The following is an 18,962-nucleotide window of genomic DNA, read 5'->3' as shown; positions in this document are numbered from 1 at the left end:
ATACTCTCAGTATACCCAGTTTTCGGATTCTGTCCATAAACATTCTGGAGCTTTGAGCAGTGTACAGAGCACTCACTCAGGTGCAAGACCTTCTCCAGGGCAGGCCGGACACAACTGCGATAGCGTACTTCAACCATCAGGGAGGCACACAAAGTCGGGCAGCCATGCGAGAAGTGACAAACATTCTGGTCTGGGCCGAATGTGCCCAGCAATCTCGGCAGTGTTCATTCTTGGAGTCCTCAACTGGGAAGCGGACTTCCTAAGCCATCAGGACATACACGCCGAAGAGTGGGCTCTCCATTACGCATGTCTTTCAACTCCTGGTGGACAAATGGGGCCTGCCAGACGTAGACCTCATGGCCTCACATCACAACCACATGGTCCCCAGGTACGGGTCCAGGACCAGAGACCCCTCTGCCGCTTTCTTGGATGCTCTGGCAATGAGGTGGGACTTCAGACTCGCATACCGCTTTCCTCCGATCTCCCTCCTACCGAGAGTACTTTGAAAATTCAAGCTTATGGAAACTGCTATGGTACATCCCCATGGCATCACTGTAGATCCCCTATGGACCCTGAAGTATAAATTAAGAGTTATGGTAGACTTGCCTTTTGTTAACTCTATTTCTTGGAAGTCCATAGGGTCCACAGAGCGCCCACCCTGACGCACCTGGCCTCAATGGATTTTTTCTCTCTTGATCACTAATTCCTTCATCTTCTGGGGCAGTGTTTCTTGAGAGAGTAATGTTCTTCCTTCTCTTCTTCACTGCTCCTGCCTTGGGCTTGTTTAGAAACCTGTCTGCCTGTGGCTGGACGCGGGGAATATGTGATGGAGGACCGATGCATCCTGGGATTTAAAGCTTAACTGTTTGGTGCCCAGACCTCTCCGACCTCTCCTGCATAAAGTTAATCTTTTTTTCTATCAAACACTTTTGTAATGGAAACCCAATGCACCTAAGGTTACTAGTTTCATTGGTACATGAGTTTAATCCCTAGCTTGCTGCAGGCACCTCCTCATCTAGGCTCCCTCTGCTAGTTTGAATTCCCTGAATTCAGAATATTTTATGTGCTGGTAGGCGAGGCTTGAAAACCTCACGCTACGGATAATCGATAGAAGAAAGCGTTGACGGATATAGCTTCTTGGTTTTCCATTATAACCAGCAAGAAGCTTGAAGTGGCATCTGGTCACCATCACGGCGGTCGGGATTCTGGCGCTCAGAATACCAGCACCAGAATACCGACCGAAGTCGGAATCCTGGCTCCAGAATCCCAACCCCTGGCATCCCGATGGTGAGGGTTAGGTACTAGAGGGAGGGTTGGGGCTAGGCTGTGTGTGGGTGGGGAGGGGGAGGGTAAAGCTGTGGGAGAGAAGTGTTCATACACGGGGCGATTTGTATCAGATCCGATCTCGCATACGATTCAATTAAAAATTCTTTCCTTGACATTCTGTACGATTTGTATTTAGACAAGATATGATTGTACAAACGACCATACGATCCGATGTATTAAGATGTGTCACATCGTACTGTTTGGTCGAAATCTTTCTGCAAAACCATCTGATCTACGATGCCGATACACAACGTCGGGGACACGCATCGCATCGTAATCGTGTATGAAAACACTACTTTTCACATGATTGGTCGCTACGATCAGTAGAAAACGTCCATATCGCGTGAAAATCGCCCCGTGTATGGGGGCCTTTAGGCTGCGGGAAAGGTGGGTTAGGCTTAGGGATAGGCTACAAAGGTCAGGATTCTGACTGCTGGCATCTCGACCGCTGGGATCCCGCACCCAACCCCTTGAAATATGTTATACTGTTGCTGGTACCAAATGGTTCCTTAATAGCAGTTTAGATATGTAGGGTGTAATTAGTGTTAGATTACAGGTAATACTATAGCAAACATTAATAATTAGTGGAGTTATCATTCAACAAGATGGTACTATTATGTTATCCCATTATGTTATATTTATATATCGAGTCCTTCTATTCAATTCAAGGACATTGATTTCTAAACATTACATAGCTCTTGGCTGGCATTGTTTTTAATTTTATATTTGATATTTTAAAAAGATATAAAGAAAATCCCTTTAAAATGTATTTTTTTTCCTTTTTTATGGCATTTAACTTTGATTCCAGTGTGTGTGTGTGCGTGCGCGCGCGCGCTTGTAGTTAACTGCGTACATACTACATCTGATATAATTCTGCTCTTCTAGGCACCACTGCACACTAAAGTGGCTGGAGATAAGTTTGGAATACTGACGGAGAAACACAGAATACCAGTGCCTATACTGCCAGGTATTTTTCATATTCATACTACATTCTTACCATGAAGGTGGAGGTTACATATGTCCTTTTGTACGATGGAGAAGGGAAATCCCTCCATACTTACTGCTTTCTGCTAAGCTAAAGACAAATGATTTTTGTGCTGCGCTTCTCTCTAACTATGTCCTATAACACATGCTATAAATCTGCACAGGTGTGTACCTACAGAAATACCAGTGTTATCATTTATATACACATAATTTACCAGTTGCTCTGTGGTGCTGAAAGAGCACGTGTCTTATTTCTGAAATCACTAGTTAAAGCCTAGCTGGGGCTATAATATACATATATAGTAGAATCATAGCGCAGTTCTGTAATCTCTTGTGAGTACATCTCTGCTTCTACATCTTATGTATTAAAACAAACCCTTCACATTCTTTCTCTATAGGGTCATTACTAGGTGATACTTATATGACCTGCAGATCAGTTCTCCTACTATTTATACACGTGCATAGCCAGCTGTGTTCTGTGCCACACCTTGTGTCACCACTAGCCTGTTTACATATGTCACTTGTCAGTACAGGGAAGGCATTGCAATTTGCTTTAATAGTTGTAATTATAATCCAACCCTTAGATACCGGTGATTTGTTTCCATAGTTCTTGTTCTCTTCCCAAAATTACTCATTTATTGTTGCCAAGTTTTTATGTTCTTAATTATCTACTGGTATGTGAGTAAAAACGAAATACAGTTTTTGATAATGCAATATTTCATTAGGTTCAGTAAAGGGGCAATTACAGTTTAATAATGAAGTTTGGTCAGTGGGACAATGTAGTTTAATTCACATCGGATATGTTCTTGAGCCCTGGTAATGTCATTGTGATAACAGCAGCCATGCATTAGAAACTGAATACTAAGAGTATTATTACACTACTATTTTTAACCGTGATTTGCCAGGTTGCTAGGTAGTGTGGCCGGCGTTGTAGGTTCCCCGCAAAAAGTCTGCTCTGCCCAGCCGCAGACTTGCCCATTCATCCGTCGCAGGCAGCGGAAGTTATTCAATAGATCCTTACCTCAAAGCAGATCCACCTGCAGATTAGTTACCTGCTAACACATTGACACGTGATGTACTATGGATGACATCACAAGGTAGAAGTGAATTATAAGTGTAGGAGGTAAAAAGTATCTATATAATCTTAATATAAATAACAAGAGATATGGTAAGAACTTACCTTTGTTATCTCTGTTTCTACGAAGTCCATAGGGTCCACAGGGTTTACCTTGGGGGTATAGCTGGACCTGGATCCACGGGCACCACGCAGTTAAAGCTTTAGCTGCTCCCAGGATGCACTTGGGTCCATCCTCCTCTATACCCCACCCCTGAGTCACAGGCACCTCAGTTGGTAAGCAGCCGAGGCCGGAGGAGGAGACTAAACAGAGAGAAGGAAGACTGGAACACACAAGAAAACCATACTCACAGAAAAGGGAGACGGAAAACCGGTGACCAGCAACGCAGCCCTTTTGAAGCCAGGTGCGTCAGGGCAGGCGCCATGTGGACCCTATGGACTTCGTAGAAACAGAGATAACAAAGGTAAGTTCTTACCATATCTCTTGTTTTCTACTTCAGGGTCCATAGGGGGTCCACAGGGTTGACCTTGGGGATGTCCCAAAGCAGTTCAACTAAGGGTGGGGACGCTCCTGTGCAGAAAGGAGAATCCTGCGCCAAAGGATGCATCCTGAGAGGCAAAGGTGTCAAACGCATAAAACCTCAAAAAACGTCTGAATGAAAGACCAAGTGGCTGCCTTGCACAGCTGAACAGCGGAGGCACCACATCTAGCAGCCCAAGAAGGACCCACAGACCGAGTGGAATGAGCCTTAACAGAGGTTGGAACAGGTAAACCTTCCTGTACATAAGCCTCCCTAATAAGAGAACAAAGCCAACGGGCTAAGGTTTGTTTGTTGGCAGGCCAACCCCTCTTATGAAAACCAAAGAGGACAAACAACGAATCGGACCTTCTAATAGAAGCAGTCCGATCAACATAAATTCTTAGAGCACGGACAACGTCCAACGAAGCCTCGCCAGCTGTAAGATCAGGGGACTGAAAAGCTGGCACCACCAGTTCCTGATTGATGTGGAACTTAGAGACAACTTTAGGCAAAAACTCAGGACGAGTGCGAAGCACTGCTCTGTCCTGGTGAAAAATTAAGAAGGGGGGACTACAGGAAAGTGCCCCCAACTCGGATACTCTCCTGGCCGAAGCAATTGCCAGGAGAAATACAGTCTTAAGTGTTAACCACTTGAGGTCAACCGACTCAAGAGGTTCAAAAGGAGGTCCCTGCAGGACCCGAAGAACCACCGCCAAGTCCCACGGAGCCACTGGAGGCACAAATGGAGGCTGGATTCTAAGAACACCCTGAAAAAAGGTATGAACGTCAGGCAGTGTAGCGATTCTACGTTGGAACCACACAGACAGAGCCGATACATGAACCTTCAGGGAAGCAAGACGTAAGCCCAGGTCAAGACCTGACAGCAGAAATGACAAAATCCTAGAAACCCTGAACACCTGAGGATCAAAGTTTCTGGACTCAAACCACTGAAAATAAGTGTGCCACACTCTGTGGTAAATCCGTGCAGAGGCCGGTTTACGCGCCCTCAGCATGGTACCGATGACAGAGCTTGAAAAGCCCCGGGACCTTAAGACGGCTGTCTCAAGTGCCACGCCGTCAAAGACAGCCGACCCAGATCTGGGTAAAGGCAAGGCCCCTGAGACAGCAGGTCCCGCTGAGGTAGAAGGAACGGAGCGTCGACAGACAAGCTCCTGAGATCGGAGTACCAAGGACGTCTGGGCCACGCTGGAGCCACCAGCAGAAACGTGCCCCCGTCCTGTTTGATCTTTCTTAGTACCCGAGGGAGCAGGGAGATCGGAGGGAACAGATACGCTAGGTGAAATATCCATTTCACCGACAGCGCGTCCACCAGGCTTGCGCCTGTGTCCCTTGTTCTTGAGCCGTACACGGGTAACTTGTAATTGTGATGAGAGGCCATCAGGTCCAACTCCGGCAGTCCCCATCTGTCCACGAGAAGTTGAAACCCCTCTGGGTGAAGCGACCATTCCCCGGGATGTACGTCGTGATGGCTGAGGAAGTCTGCCTCCCAATTGAGGACTCCCGGGATGAAGACTGCCGAGATCGCTGGAAGGTTGCGCTCCGCCCAAGCCAGGATCTGAGGCACCTCTGACATCGCAGCTCGGCTGCGAGTTCCTCGCTGGTGATTGATGTACGCCACCGTGGTGGCATTGTCGGATTGCACCTGCACTGCCATGTACACTGCCCACAGCACCAGCACGTTTATGGGAAGAACTGCTTCCTCCGCAGACCAACGGCCCTGAAGAGACAACGAGCCGGTCACTGCCCCCCAACCCCAGAGACTGGCTTCTGTTGTGAGCAGAACCCAGTCCGGGATCCAAAAGGGGCGACCCTCGATGAGATGAGCTGCCTGAAGCCACCAAGCTAGAGACTGGCGCACTTCTGAGGACAAGACCAGTGTCTGGGATCGGATCCGGTGAGGCAACCCGTTCCATTCCGATAGAATCTGCCCCTGCAGGGGCCTGGAATGGAACTGGGCAAATTCCACCATGTCGAATGCCGACACCATGGACCCTAGGACTCTCATGATCGAGTGTACCGACACCCTGGCACTGCTCAGGCAACTGTGTATCCGCAGTTGTAGGGGAGACACCTTTTCCGGAGTCAGGAAAATCCTTTGCTGAGGAGAATCCAGAAGGAGATCGTCCAGATACGGCAGCAGCCGTATGCCCTGGCCCCGACGGTGGGCGGCCATAATTGCCATCAACTTGGTGAACACCCTCGGAGCCATGGAAAGGCCAAAAGGCAACGCCCGAAACTGGTAGTGATGTTGCAGGATAGCAAACCTCAGATCCTCTGGTGTGCCGGTGCTTTGGGCAAATGAAGATAGGCGTCCTGGATATCCAGGGAGACCATGTAATCCCCGGGTTCCATCGCCAGAATGATGGAACGTAACGTTTCCATCCTGAACTTGGGAACCCTGAGGTATTTGTTCAGAGACTTCAAATTTAGGATAGGGCGATGAGAACCATTGGGCTTCTGTACCAGAAACAGAGTAGAATAGTACCCCGTCCCGCGTTGAGACTGCGGAACGGGAACAATGACCCCTGCTTGTAGCAAGGATTGTATAGCCACCTGAATCTGGGAAGCTTTGGTCTTGTCCAGAGAAGGACTCGTGCAAAAAAACTGGCGCGGCGGCGTGACCTGAAAAGACAGGGCGTACCCCTGAGAGACTACTTCTCGAACCCAGGCATCCGTGGTGGTATTGTGCCAACACTGGACGAATTGGAGAAGTTGGCCTCCCACTCTGAGGTCCCCCAGAGGGAGGCCCGTCCCATCAGGCCACAGGTTTATCTTCCTGCTTGGAAGAAGGGCGCCGAGCACTCCAGGCTTGCTTCTTGGGTTTAGAGGCGGTCTTAGCTGCCGGCTGTCTCGGGAAGGACTGACCTTTTGCCTAACCCTGAACCTGAAAGGAACGAAAAGCCGAGCTCCGGACCTTGGCAGGCGTTGCCGCTGAAGGGAGGAAAGCTGACTTGGATTTAGCCAGGGTATCCACTATTTTGTCCAAGTCCGAGCCAAATAGTATTTCTCCATTGAAAGGTAAGGCCTCCAGGCCCTTCTTTGAATCAGAGTCCGCTCTCCAGGACCTCAGCCATAAGGATCGGCGGGCAGACACTGCTGCAGCCGATACTCGAGAAGTCAGCAGACTAGCATCCAAAGAGGCTTCTCCAATGTAGGAAGCAGCGTCCCTCATCTGTCCCAACAACGCCCTCTGGACATCCGGAGCGTCGTCCGGAAAGGTATCTTCCAATGCGTTGACCCATCCCTCAATGGCCTTGGCCACCCAGGAGATGGCCATGGACGGTCGGGCCCCCTCTGAGTCCGATACATGTGCCGCCTGCGCCATTAGTGTGCGTTTTGACGCACTAGAAGGCATGTCAGTCTGCAACATTGACTGAAAAGCCGAAGACGCGGCCGCCAAATTTTGTACGGAGTTGGAGAGCACATCCACCCAGGGTGGAGGAGCCACCATAGGGGCCTGGAAGGGCACCACAGACTGCTGTGTCACAGGGGAAGCCTGTATATACATAGGCAACCCCACATAAGGACCAACAGACTGAGACCCGGGGGGACTGCGCAATAATTGGGGGAAGGCCGGCTGGGGCACCGCCCTAGTAGGAACCGCAGTCGGGACCGACAGACTGTTCGCAATAGACACCAGCACCTGAGAAAACATCGCCCATGGTGGTTCCTGCGTTATAGGAGGTTTTGATGGGCCAGGAACCACCTGGCACAGTCTACACAGGTCATCCTGTGACAAATCCTCCCTATCCACTCCTGCAGAACAGCGTCCGCAGGAGACCAACACCGGAGCCATGGAGTGCTCAATCTCCTCGTCCGACATGCCAGATATATTTATTTATATAATATATTTTGTCAACAGAGCCGAATCAAGCGCACTCACCAGTGTGCTGAACACAACAGCCCACAATATGGTACTGTGTAGCACACAACTGTATGTGACGGACCCCACAAATACGTGATTTATATAGGTGAGGTCTGTAGAAACGCCCCTCCCCCACACACCTGTAGGGCTTGTAGGAGAAGTAAAGGGATAGGTATAAGCTGACAGTAAGTAGAAATAAGCACAGACAGGCAGCACTAGCAAAAGTCACATACCATGCAGAGAAGATATACTCACTGCACCTTTCCACTACAATCAACCTCCCAGATTCAGTGTCTGGGAGGGCTATAGTACACTGTCCTTGATCGGGGGAGAGGTACACAGGGGGACCGGTCAGCGTGCTCCCTGAGAGTATCTGCGCTGCCGCAAGAAAATGGCCCCCAGAGACCTCAGAGGAGGAGTGGCCGAGTAACTGCAGCTCAGAGACGCCAGACTACGTGCTGAAAGGCGCGCTGAGCTGAGGGGAGGAGCCGCTAAACAGGGAAGGCTTCCTCCCCTGGCTAGCAATTAACCCCAGGGCTGCCGGATTCCCGCTTGCCATTGAAATCCCTGGTGGTCATGTGGTCTCACGGGGTATTCCTCCGCAGAGGGGGAGCCCGCCGCCATCGCTAGCAGCCCCAGGTCTGCCCCCTAGAACCGGGGGCAAAGGACTGCATTTCTGGCAAGACGCGCGAGCCGCCGCTTACCTTGTCCCCGGCGCCTCCGGCAGCAGTCCAGGGAGGTCCCCAGAGTCCGGCTAGTACGGACTCTGGCCTCCCGCCGCGATCCCCAGTGCGATACTGGTGTCGCGGCGCTAGTGGGGAATAAGAGCGGCAGCGTGGGCGTCTGTATAGACAGCCCTTCGCCGCCACTAAAGAGGAGGATGGACCCAAGTGCATCCTGGGAGCAGCTAAAGCTGGTGCCCGTGGATCCAGATCCAGCTATAACCCCAAGGTCAACCCTGTGGACCCTATGGACCCTGAAGTAGAAAATCTAATGTTATGAATTTGGTCAAAATCATGTAATCCCGATCTCATTTCTGAGTGTATTGAGTACCACTGTACACTGTATGTTTGTCTCCACATTTCCACCTTATTATTTATGGTCTTTGTTTAAATTATTAATAAAACATTTTATTTGGTGATTAGCTTCCAGTTTGAGGCTGTAATGGCTCCTTAATTGGATGTTTTCCTGTTACTCGTGGAAATTAATTGCTTTAACCAATGAGTATAGCATCTGGACTGTTACCCCACGTCCTCATTCATGTAACGCCTGCTACAGACCAGATGCAAGTGCTGAATTTCCTAGCCAGGGAACCATTACATACCTCCACTGGAAGCTGGCCTTGGAATTGTCCATAAAGAGGAAAATCGTGGAATTGTTCTTTCAAAATTTTGCCCATGTTTGTGATAAGGGACCTCCAGCAGAGCCTATAGCTGCTCTTACATTTAACTTGTCTCTCATTTCTGGAAGTACACGTGAATAACAATACACTGCCATAGCAGGAGTGGCTGTGACTCTGATGTGCATAGACGTTCACTCTCTCTTATGTACTTTCAGGGCTACCAATGAATAATCATGGCAATTACATTGTAAGGCTTGGACACTTTGTCAGCTGGCTCGGCGAGCAAGCGGAGGCTCTTGGTGTTGAAATATACCCTGGATATTCAGCAGCAGAGGTTAGGGTCTTTTTTATTTGCTTTGTTTTGTTTGAGAGCTATAGTGTGTTTGCTCCCAGCTATATTCAGTACAGATCCAATATAAATTAAAAATATATATTTGATTATTTTCAGGTACTTTTTCATGAGGATGGCAGTGTTAAAGGCATAGCAACAAATGATGTTGGAATTCACAAAGATGGCTCTCCAAAGGTAACATAAATGACCTTTACACATGGCTAAAGAGCAGATTACAGTCTTTCCATTGCGGTAAGAGGTTCCATATAAAGTGAATCTGTTACCTCAATGCAATCCATTCATTTTATTTATGTTAAAAAAACACAAGGAAAGATATGTTGTTGAAATGACTATAGGTTAATATTGCTATTGGTATATGTGATTGGCACTTTTCTGTGCTACAGGACAAATGACCGACTTAACTTTCCATCTTTGTTTCATCCCTGTAGCCGACATTTGAGCGAGGCCTGGAGTTACATGCCAAAGTGACCATTTTTGGAGAGGGCTGCCATGGGCATCTTGCAAAACAGCTGTACAAGACCTTAAATCTCCGAGAGGACTGTGAACCCCAGACTTATGCAATCGGGCTGAAAGAGGTGATAGTCATGCACATCATTGCTCCTTATTGTGCTACTCTGTACAATTCATTGGAGTAGATTCTGTAAATACTTTAACATCCAGTTAAGTAGACAAAGGCCCTCATTCAGAGCCGTACGCTCTGAGCAGAGCGCACGCTCTGAATGAGGGCCGGGCTCCATTTTCATGGAGCGTCCTCCTGGACGCTCGTATAGCTGTGGGTCACCACCCACAGGCTATACGAGCGTGCTTTTTGATGGCCGCGATGGTCGAGACCATCGCGACCATCGAAATTGCGAGCCGGAGCCTGCGGTTGAGGTTTTCAACCGCAAGCTCCGGAGTGATTTTGGCTCTATCAGAGCCAAAATCACTCCCACTGACATCACTAGTGATGTCAGTGGGCCGGCTTCTGACGGGAGGCGTTCCCGTGGGAACGCCCCCGTCAGGGAGGCACGCCCCCGGCACGCCCACCAAAGGGGGCGTGCTGTCAATCAACATTGACAGCACGCCCCCTTTGATCGGACACAACGAGCGAAGGACTTTCCTTCGCTCGTCGCGTCTGGCGCATGCGCACGACGGAGCTCCCTCCGTCGTGCGCATGCTCAGTGCATAACATCGACCCACTTGCGAGCGGACAGCCGCTCGCGAGTGGGTCTGAATCAGGCCCAAAATGCGGAAGGTGAGCCAATTTAATACTGCTATATTATTCCAGAGCTGCTATTCATCTAAAAAGGCTCCTGTTCTTGGCAAGCTATTAGCCACTTTTATTATGTAGAGTGCTAAATATAACCAACTCTATTTATATAACTAATGATTATGACGGGTGGTCAAATAATTAATCTTTTTCAGACACCACTTTCAGTTGCAGTCTGCCGTGGTAACGGGGCACTTGTTAGCCCTACTAGGTTACACACATATGACACCCACTTATTAATATCAATAATAGATTTGTCTAGGTTCAGTAGGGTGCAATAACATTATTATATATGACTAATTTTGAGGGGTACTAACCATGCGTTCTGGTGTAAAAGATAGACCGGAATTAGACAATTTCTAGATAGATACCAGATGTTAGACAGGGACAAAAGGGTCAACATGGAAGAAGGTTGACAGGTACAACAGAGAGAAACAATAATGGTCGACACACAAATGGTCAACGCATGTTTTTTTTTCCTAACCATAATCTTCATTTAACCCTCCCCTTAATGCCTAACCCTCCCTCCTGGTGCATGACCCTAACCGTCCCTTCCGGTGCCTAACCGTCAGGGTGCCTAACCCTAACTGTCAGGGTAAGTGCCTAACCCTCCGGTAAGTTCCTAACCCTAAAAGGATAAATAAGTAGAAAATGTGTTGGCCATTTGTGTCTCGTCCATTTTTTTGTGTTGACCTTAGTGACCTATTGTACCTGTCTACCTTCTTCCACGTTGACCTCTTGTCCATGTCGAACTATTGCCTGTCTATCATCTGGTGTCTATCTAGACATTGTTGACCTTTTTACTGTCTATCTATAGTCCGGATACCCTAACAATGAGCTTATTACGTTGGTATGATTATTTTTCAAGTGTCTTTAATTTAACACTATGCTACAGCATGGTCTGCAAATATTTAATTTTGAATGTAAGAATTTATTTTTTAATATAGATACACAGAAGAGGAGTTTTAATTATCTTTGCTTTATCACTTTATTCTTATGTAACACTACTCTCCTGTTTTTGTTTTATATTTTGCCTGTTTGAATTTTTAATGCTTATCAATTTTTTTTCATCCAGTCTGATTTTTCTTTTATACTTTCATGTTTCTCTGCATTTTTAAACTTTCTTTTATTACCTGTACAATAATTATTCTGACAATATTATTTTTCATGGCCCCAGTGGAAAAAGTTTCTCGTAAATGTCTAAATCCCTTCCCACCATTAACAACACCATGTCCCACCATAGGGCATGTAGTAGCTTTAATCTGCCAATCATATAGCAGCAAGTCAAATAAAAGCATGCAGACTTGGTCAAGAGGTTCAATTGTTGTTCAGAGTAAACACCGGAATGGGAAGGAATTGTGATCTAAGTGACTTTGACCATGGAATGATTGTTGGTCCCAGACAGCGATTATTTGAGTATCTCAGAAGAGGCTGCATCTCTTGGGATTTTCATGCACAACAGTATCTAGAGTTTACAAAGAATTGTGCACTGTGGGCAAAACATCTTGTTAATGAAAGGGGAGAATTGCGAGAATGGTTCTGACACAAGCAAGCGTTACAACAGTGACATACATAAGGGAATCTCTGAACACAAAGCATGTCGAACCTTGAAGTGCATGGGCTACAATAGCAGAAGACCACACTGGGTTCCACTTCTGTAAGCTAATAACAGGAATTTGAGGCTACAGTGGACAGAGACTCTCCAACACTGAACAGTCGGAGACTGGAAAAATTTTGCCTGGCCTGACAAATTAAAATTTGATGGTAGGGCCAGATTTGGCATAAGCAACTTGAATCCATGGATGTGTCCTACCTTAGGTCAACAATTCAGGCAGGTGGTGGTTTAATGGTGTGGGTAATGTTTTCTTTGCACACATTAGGCCCTCTAATTTAAATTGAACTTAGGTTAAATGCCTCCACCTAGCTATTGTTGCTGACCATGTGTATCCATTTATGGCCACATTCTACCCATCTTCCGTTGGCTACTTCCAGCAGGATATCGCACCACAAAGCCCACGTCATTTCAAGCTGATCCCATGTATGAGACAATGGGCCTGATTCTGAGGTTGGGAGTAGAGCAAAAAGAGCAAGTAACGGTGCGTCTTGATAAGCCATGTAAGGGATGCAAATACATTTATTTTTTGCTTGCAGGGTAAATACTTGCTGCTTTTGCATGTAGCACACACAAGCTGGACAGCTTTACTTTTGCACTGCAATTTAGATGGGAGTTTGGACACACTCCTTTCATCTCTAAATCACTCAGCACATTTTACATCTGCCCCAGCAGCATTGCTACATGGTTTCGCCAAGGTGGAAAGTTACTTGAACTTTCTTACTTTATTACCAACTCAGAATCGGGGCCCAATGAGAACAGTGTACTCCAATATTCTCCGCAGTCACCTGATCTCAATACAGTATATCACCTTTGGGTAATGGTGGAACAGGAAATTTGTAGCATAAATGTGCAGCCAAAAAAATCTCCAGCAACTGTGTGATGCTATCATGTCAACATGGACCAGAGACTGGTAAGAACGTTCCCAGCACTTTTAATCCATGCCACAAGAATTCCAGGTGTCCTGGGGGCAAAGAGAGGTCCTCCCAGTACTACGAAGGAGTATGTAATAGAGTGGCCTTTGAGTGTAAATGTAAACAGAAAAGGTCTGTATATAGGTTGATCTCCTTTTAATATTTATATTTTAGCTGTGGCTTATAGACGAGAAGAAATGGGCTCCAGGTCTTGTGGAACATACAGTTGGCTGGCCTTTGGACAGACACACGTATGGTGGGTCATTCCTTTATCACCTTAATGAGGGCGAACCACTTGTAGCACTTGGTTTTGTGGTAAGCATTTTCCATCTTGATGTATATGTCTCAGTACTTTTACAATAGTTGTCCAATGTATTTAAAATAGATAAAAACAGCTACAATGCAAATGTGTAGGTGAAGTGAAATTGGTGGCATATTAGTCTAATGCTAATTTGCATGTATGAATAAACACATTAAAAGTTTATTAACAAAAAGTACAGTTCATTCTTATTCCTATATTACCGGTTATGTGCACAGGGTTATTATTTTATTTATGGAACTTCCATATCTCCTTGTATATCCATTTATGGTGTATATATCATAGTTTCTTTGTGAAAAGTCTTCCTATATGTAGAACAAAGCCCAGACTCCCCTAGTAACCACACAATTACAGTTTTCTTCTGCTGTAAACTTGGCGTTTTTGTTGCAGGTCGGTTTGGATTATCAGAACCCATACTTGAACCCTTTTAGAGAATTTCAAAGGTGGAAACATCACCCCTCTGTGACGCCAACTCTGGAAGGGGGAACTCGAATTGCTTATGGAGCACGTGCTCTTAATGAAGGTGGTTTCCAGGTAACTGCATCCTTCCCTAATTTGCTACCACAATACATGTGAGTTATCATAACAGTCCAGATCAGTTCATTTACCCAACCTGTAGACTGTGCACTAGCATACCCCTCATGGTTTGCCATTAGAAATAAGGATGTCTGGAATTCAGCAAGTAGCTGTATCTGGAATAGCATGTGATGCAGTACATCTATTCTCTTTGGTTCTCTGACGTATGATTGTGCTTTCCTGAACTGCTAGGTGTAATGCTATCACAACTCTTTCTGCTCAGCATGTAACGTGCTACAGTATATTGACAACCTCTGTAAACTGATTTTTAGTGAGATTCTTACTGTGTGAATTAAGTGGCATTTTAGTCTGCCCTGTCTTCCATTACTGCATATTGAAAAGGAGATCTTTTAATGGTAACTATAAGAGAATGACCATCTGTTGCCCATGGAGATTGTCTAATTATGTTGCCCTGAAATATGACATCAGACCTGTTGTGTGGTTACAATTGAATCCAGCACTGTCCTGATCTAAACTCTTGTGCATAAGTGTAACACAACTCTTCCTAAACACAATATAATTCACTGAAAGTGGAGATCCCCTTTAAGCCGGAACACTAAGCACAGTGGCCTTTATAAAACAATCCGATTCCAACTATCCTTTATTTAGAAGGCGAAAACCAACATCTGGTTGTTCTGGGCAATACAAGTTTGCATGTGCGCTAGTTTTCCTGGACGCTTTTTTTTATTTATTTTTTTATTTTTGATAATTTGTAGCTCATATAAGCATAATGTATATAGCCATGATGAATATGAAAGCCTTTTATTCCTAAAGAAACTTTGTCTGGCTTTGAAAACAACTGGACATATACAAACACCTTTTAGAAACATTTTGTATGTATGGTTAGGTTCTGCTCTTTCAGCTACACTACACATAGGACGGTATTCAATTGTTATAGCGCGCCCGATCTCCCGTCTAAAGTGACGAGATCGCGGGGAGCTATTCAATTGTTGCAGATTTTCGTGCTGATCGCCCAAACAGGTCACTTTTCGCCCATTTTAAGTCGCACCCCCCTGGGGCTGCGAGCTGAAATGGTGCACCTGCCGTCTTATCTGCGTTTGATGTTTCCGGTTATGTGTGTGAGTGGCAGATGTGTGATGCTTTAGTGGGTGTCTGTGCACTAGATAGCAGGGGGAGTCATTAGCATATTTTTGCATTTGCGTTCCATGAGTGATCGCAGCTGCGATTGAATTTGGATACAAACATGAATCAGGCCCATGGTCCTATAATGGTCAGAGACCTGGTGAAACTCACCCTTAGACCAGTTACTATACGACTCAGGACTGCTCCTTTTAGCAGGCTAAAGCTGTTGCATATTGGTGCTTCACACTCTTCCTCAATGAGACAAGTGGAGAAGTGAACATGACGAGCTAGTACAGTAAGCTGGTACTCTAACCTGATTTTTACATTTTTTATTTTTGCCTGGACCTTGATCATGAGCCTTGAGAAACTTGGTGTTTCTCCTTCTCTTCCTTTTCCTTCTCGTCATTGTTGGATGCATGGGGTAACAAATGGGTCCACATGAAATAGAATAATATTGTAATTGTGATATTTAAGGAAACCTTTTTTTTTCTCCCCTACTTATTTGCTTGGTCAGTGCTTGCCTAAGCTCACATTCCCTGGAGGCCTTTTGATTGGTTGCAGTCCTGGCTTCATGAATGTACCAAAGATTAAAGGGACACACACGGCAATGAAGAGTGGTATGATGGCTGCAGAATCCATCTTTAAACAACTTACAGATGAAAACCTCCAGTCAAGTACTACAGGTATGAAGACTAAATTATCATTGTATGTGGTTTAGTCTGATGTCCAATAATTTGTAATGTTGTTATTTCTTGCTGACATTTGCTGTGATTTTTTTTCTTCATGTTATGTTTTTGTGTCCTCCCAATGATTTATTTTTAATATCTGGTCTTTAAAATAGTACTAAAAATAGATGAGTTCTATCTATGCAGAGTAGATTCGGTATGCGCCCTGCTGTTACTGTTCAGTGTTCCCTCTGGATCCAGTGTTGTGCTTGGTGCTACTGTTCTCAGTACCTGAGCGCCCAGCGATCATCCTGTATATCGTGTTTACCATACTGGAAGCTGCTACCATGTATCTTACCATACCGTGCTACCTACAGTATACACAATCCATGTCTTTCCTGGTGTAATGCTACACTAGATCCCTAATTGTCTAAATGTAGTCGGTATGCCGACACAAATTGCCGAATGACATCATGAGGGGGGGAAACAAGATTACAATTCGTTTTTGCTGCCTGTAATGCATATCTAGCTGATTACACTGTGGCTCAACCTTTTTAGGTTGTGGAAACTTCATGAAAGTAACAATGTTCTGCCTGTTTTCTCCCAATGCCTATAAGGCCAGTGACACCAGTGCATCTCAGAGATGTGACAATAAGCCTGGGGAGGGTGGGGAGAACCCCCTCTTGTTTTAATGGATGATAATATGAAGCTTCTGTCACTTTATGCTGTTATCTGTTCCAGCTCCTATTTGGATGCCAATCCTTGTTCTGAACCATGCAATATAAACTCACTACAATTATGAAAACATTACACTATACTGTACAACAACTTGCACATGGGGTATTTAAAAATCATTTTATTTAAAAAAAAAAAATAGGAATCTGTGTATATCCTAAGGGCAGAGAAAGTAGTATTTATACCTTTCTTATTTTTTCTTATTCCTTTTCTATTATTATCTAGGACTAAATGTCACTGAGTATGAAGAGAACCTAAAGAAGTCCTGGGTGTGGAAGGAGCTATATTCAGTGAGGAACATTAGACCTTCCTGCCACGGGCCTCTGGGATTGTATGGAGGCATGATCTACACTGGTATTTTCTACTGGATACTAAGGGGAAAGGAGCCTTGGACACTGAAACATAAAGGTACCATTGTGAAAACAAATTAGTCTCACTCTAAGCACCCTTCCACATTAATGGGTGTATTATTAATATAGGCAATGAGATGTGTGTGGAAAGGAACACCAACAGAAAGGAACAAACATACAGTATCATAACATAAATTCTTGTATTGTATCTTCATTGATGGTGAAGTGTATAACGGATAAACTATGAGTCCGGCTCTTGTGTCTGCAGAGTAGCCAGGGCCAGATTAACAATGGGGCGGGTGGAACTGAAGCTCCAGGCCCCCATTGAAAAGAGGCCCACAGGAGACTGGCAGCTTTGCCCGGAAAACCTTTTTCCTGTCGCCTAACATTTAAGTAATTCGGTCAATTCAGTATATGATGCCCTGGTGCCTTCCAAAACCAATCTATAAATATATACAGGGACTGGCATAGTGTAGAAAAAATACTTGTCACCACTTATTTTTTCTACATTGTGCCAGTCTCTGGAGTGCCGCCTCTCTCTGCTTTTACATACATTACATATGTATGTATATACGTGTGTATGTGTGTGTGCATGCATATATATATATATATATATATATATATATTATTACACTTTTATAAGCTTCACTTAGTGACTTTTGTTTCTCACTATAGGGTATAGATCCAATGTCTTCTTGGAATAGCTATTAATAAGATTACGTCCTTTTTATATAGATAGATGTCACATTCATGACATCACTAATTGACCCACATGCTCTTTAGTAGAGAGGGTTCAACTTCATGTGATTATTAAGGGAAGTGGATAGATCCTCTTCAGTTTTTGTACCCTGACGTCATCAGTTACTGTCCAACGTCATTCCCTACCATCCACATGGAGGGGAAATATAGAACTGTGTTGAGCAGAGCGAGCTACCGTGCCCGAAGTGTGGACTGTATGGGCCTGGAACTGCACTTCCGCCCTCACTTCACGTCACTTCCAGGTACAAAAACTGAAGAGGAAAGCTACCTTTCCAATCACTAAGTGCCATTTTTCTTTTTTTGTCACATTAATAAGGGGTATTTCCTTTTGTTTGTAGACTTTCACATTACACTGTTGATATAAGCTGAGTGGGGAGTGCAGCTGAGGTGACTAAAGGAAGGTGCTAGCCACACCCCCTGTGCAGATCACACTCCCACAGCACTGGTCATATCCCACCACATCACTAGTCACACCCCTTGAGGCAGCGCACAATAGACCTTTTGTAAATTTCAGCTTCAGGCCCATGTGGACCTTAATCTACCACTGGACAGGCACCAGCTCTGGATCACTGAGATGTGAGTTCAGGTTCTTCTGCTCTGATGCCCAGCCCCAGATTTTCCACATATGTACAATGTATTGATGATTTTACTGCATAGTGCATATACTGTAAATGTATAGGCCATATTTTCATGGCCTATTTGACCAGGTGCCTTGCATGATAATTTATAGGCTTATGGTCTGTGTGCTCATATTAGTTAAAGTAAAGGCACCTGTACATGTAGCTTACCGTTACACTAGGAACATTCCATCCATTAATTAGACTTTTAGGTTTTTATGTTAATGTACATCTCCTTTGAAACCATCTATGTATTATGTAAATAATACTGAAACCAAATTTGTAAGTCATGTAAGGATGTTGTCACACATCAGGGTCTGAGTCCCCATTACCAGAAGATATTTAGCAAACTAAATAGCAGCTTAAAATGGACCTATCTCCTAATACAGTGTTGGCTAACCTTGACACTCCAGCTGTTGTGGAACTATATATCCCAGCCAGCATGCCCTGCCACAGTTTTAGCATGCCCTAATAGCAAAACTGTAGCAGTGCATGCTGGGTTATGTAGTTCCATAACAGCTGGAGTGTCAAGGTTAGCCAACACTGTCCTAATATGTGCAGGCAGCAATTTTGTGGGCTGTATAGGTCCATTGGATA

The 18,962-nt window shown here is 45.2% G+C and overlaps 1 protein-coding gene across 1 annotated transcript in view; it reads left to right on the top strand.

Moving 5' to 3' along the window:
* The window catches only part of ETFDH (electron transfer flavoprotein dehydrogenase), a 37,051-nt gene that overhangs the window by 5,799 nt on the left and 12,290 nt on the right, over positions 1-18,962 (top strand). Inside the window, exons 4-11 of the mRNA XM_088475307.1 lie at positions 2,212-2,293; positions 9,350-9,468; positions 9,583-9,660; positions 9,915-10,061; positions 13,436-13,576; positions 13,971-14,114; positions 15,754-15,922; positions 16,865-17,047. Coding sequence (XP_088331433.1) covers positions 2,212-2,293; positions 9,350-9,468; positions 9,583-9,660; positions 9,915-10,061; positions 13,436-13,576; positions 13,971-14,114; positions 15,754-15,922; positions 16,865-17,047 — 1,063 coding nt within the window. The remainder of the gene's footprint in view (positions 1-2,211; positions 2,294-9,349; positions 9,469-9,582; positions 9,661-9,914; positions 10,062-13,435; positions 13,577-13,970; positions 14,115-15,753; positions 15,923-16,864; positions 17,048-18,962) is intronic.

This window comes from Taudactylus pleione, unplaced genomic scaffold (genome assembly GCF_031769625.1).
Source record: "Taudactylus pleione unplaced genomic scaffold, aTauple2 ptg000170l, whole genome shotgun sequence".
Classification (NCBI taxonomy): domain Eukaryota; kingdom Metazoa; phylum Chordata; class Amphibia; order Anura; family Myobatrachidae; genus Taudactylus; species Taudactylus pleione.
The sequence above is the reverse complement of the archived record's forward strand: the minus strand, read 5'-3'. Positions and strand labels throughout refer to the sequence as shown.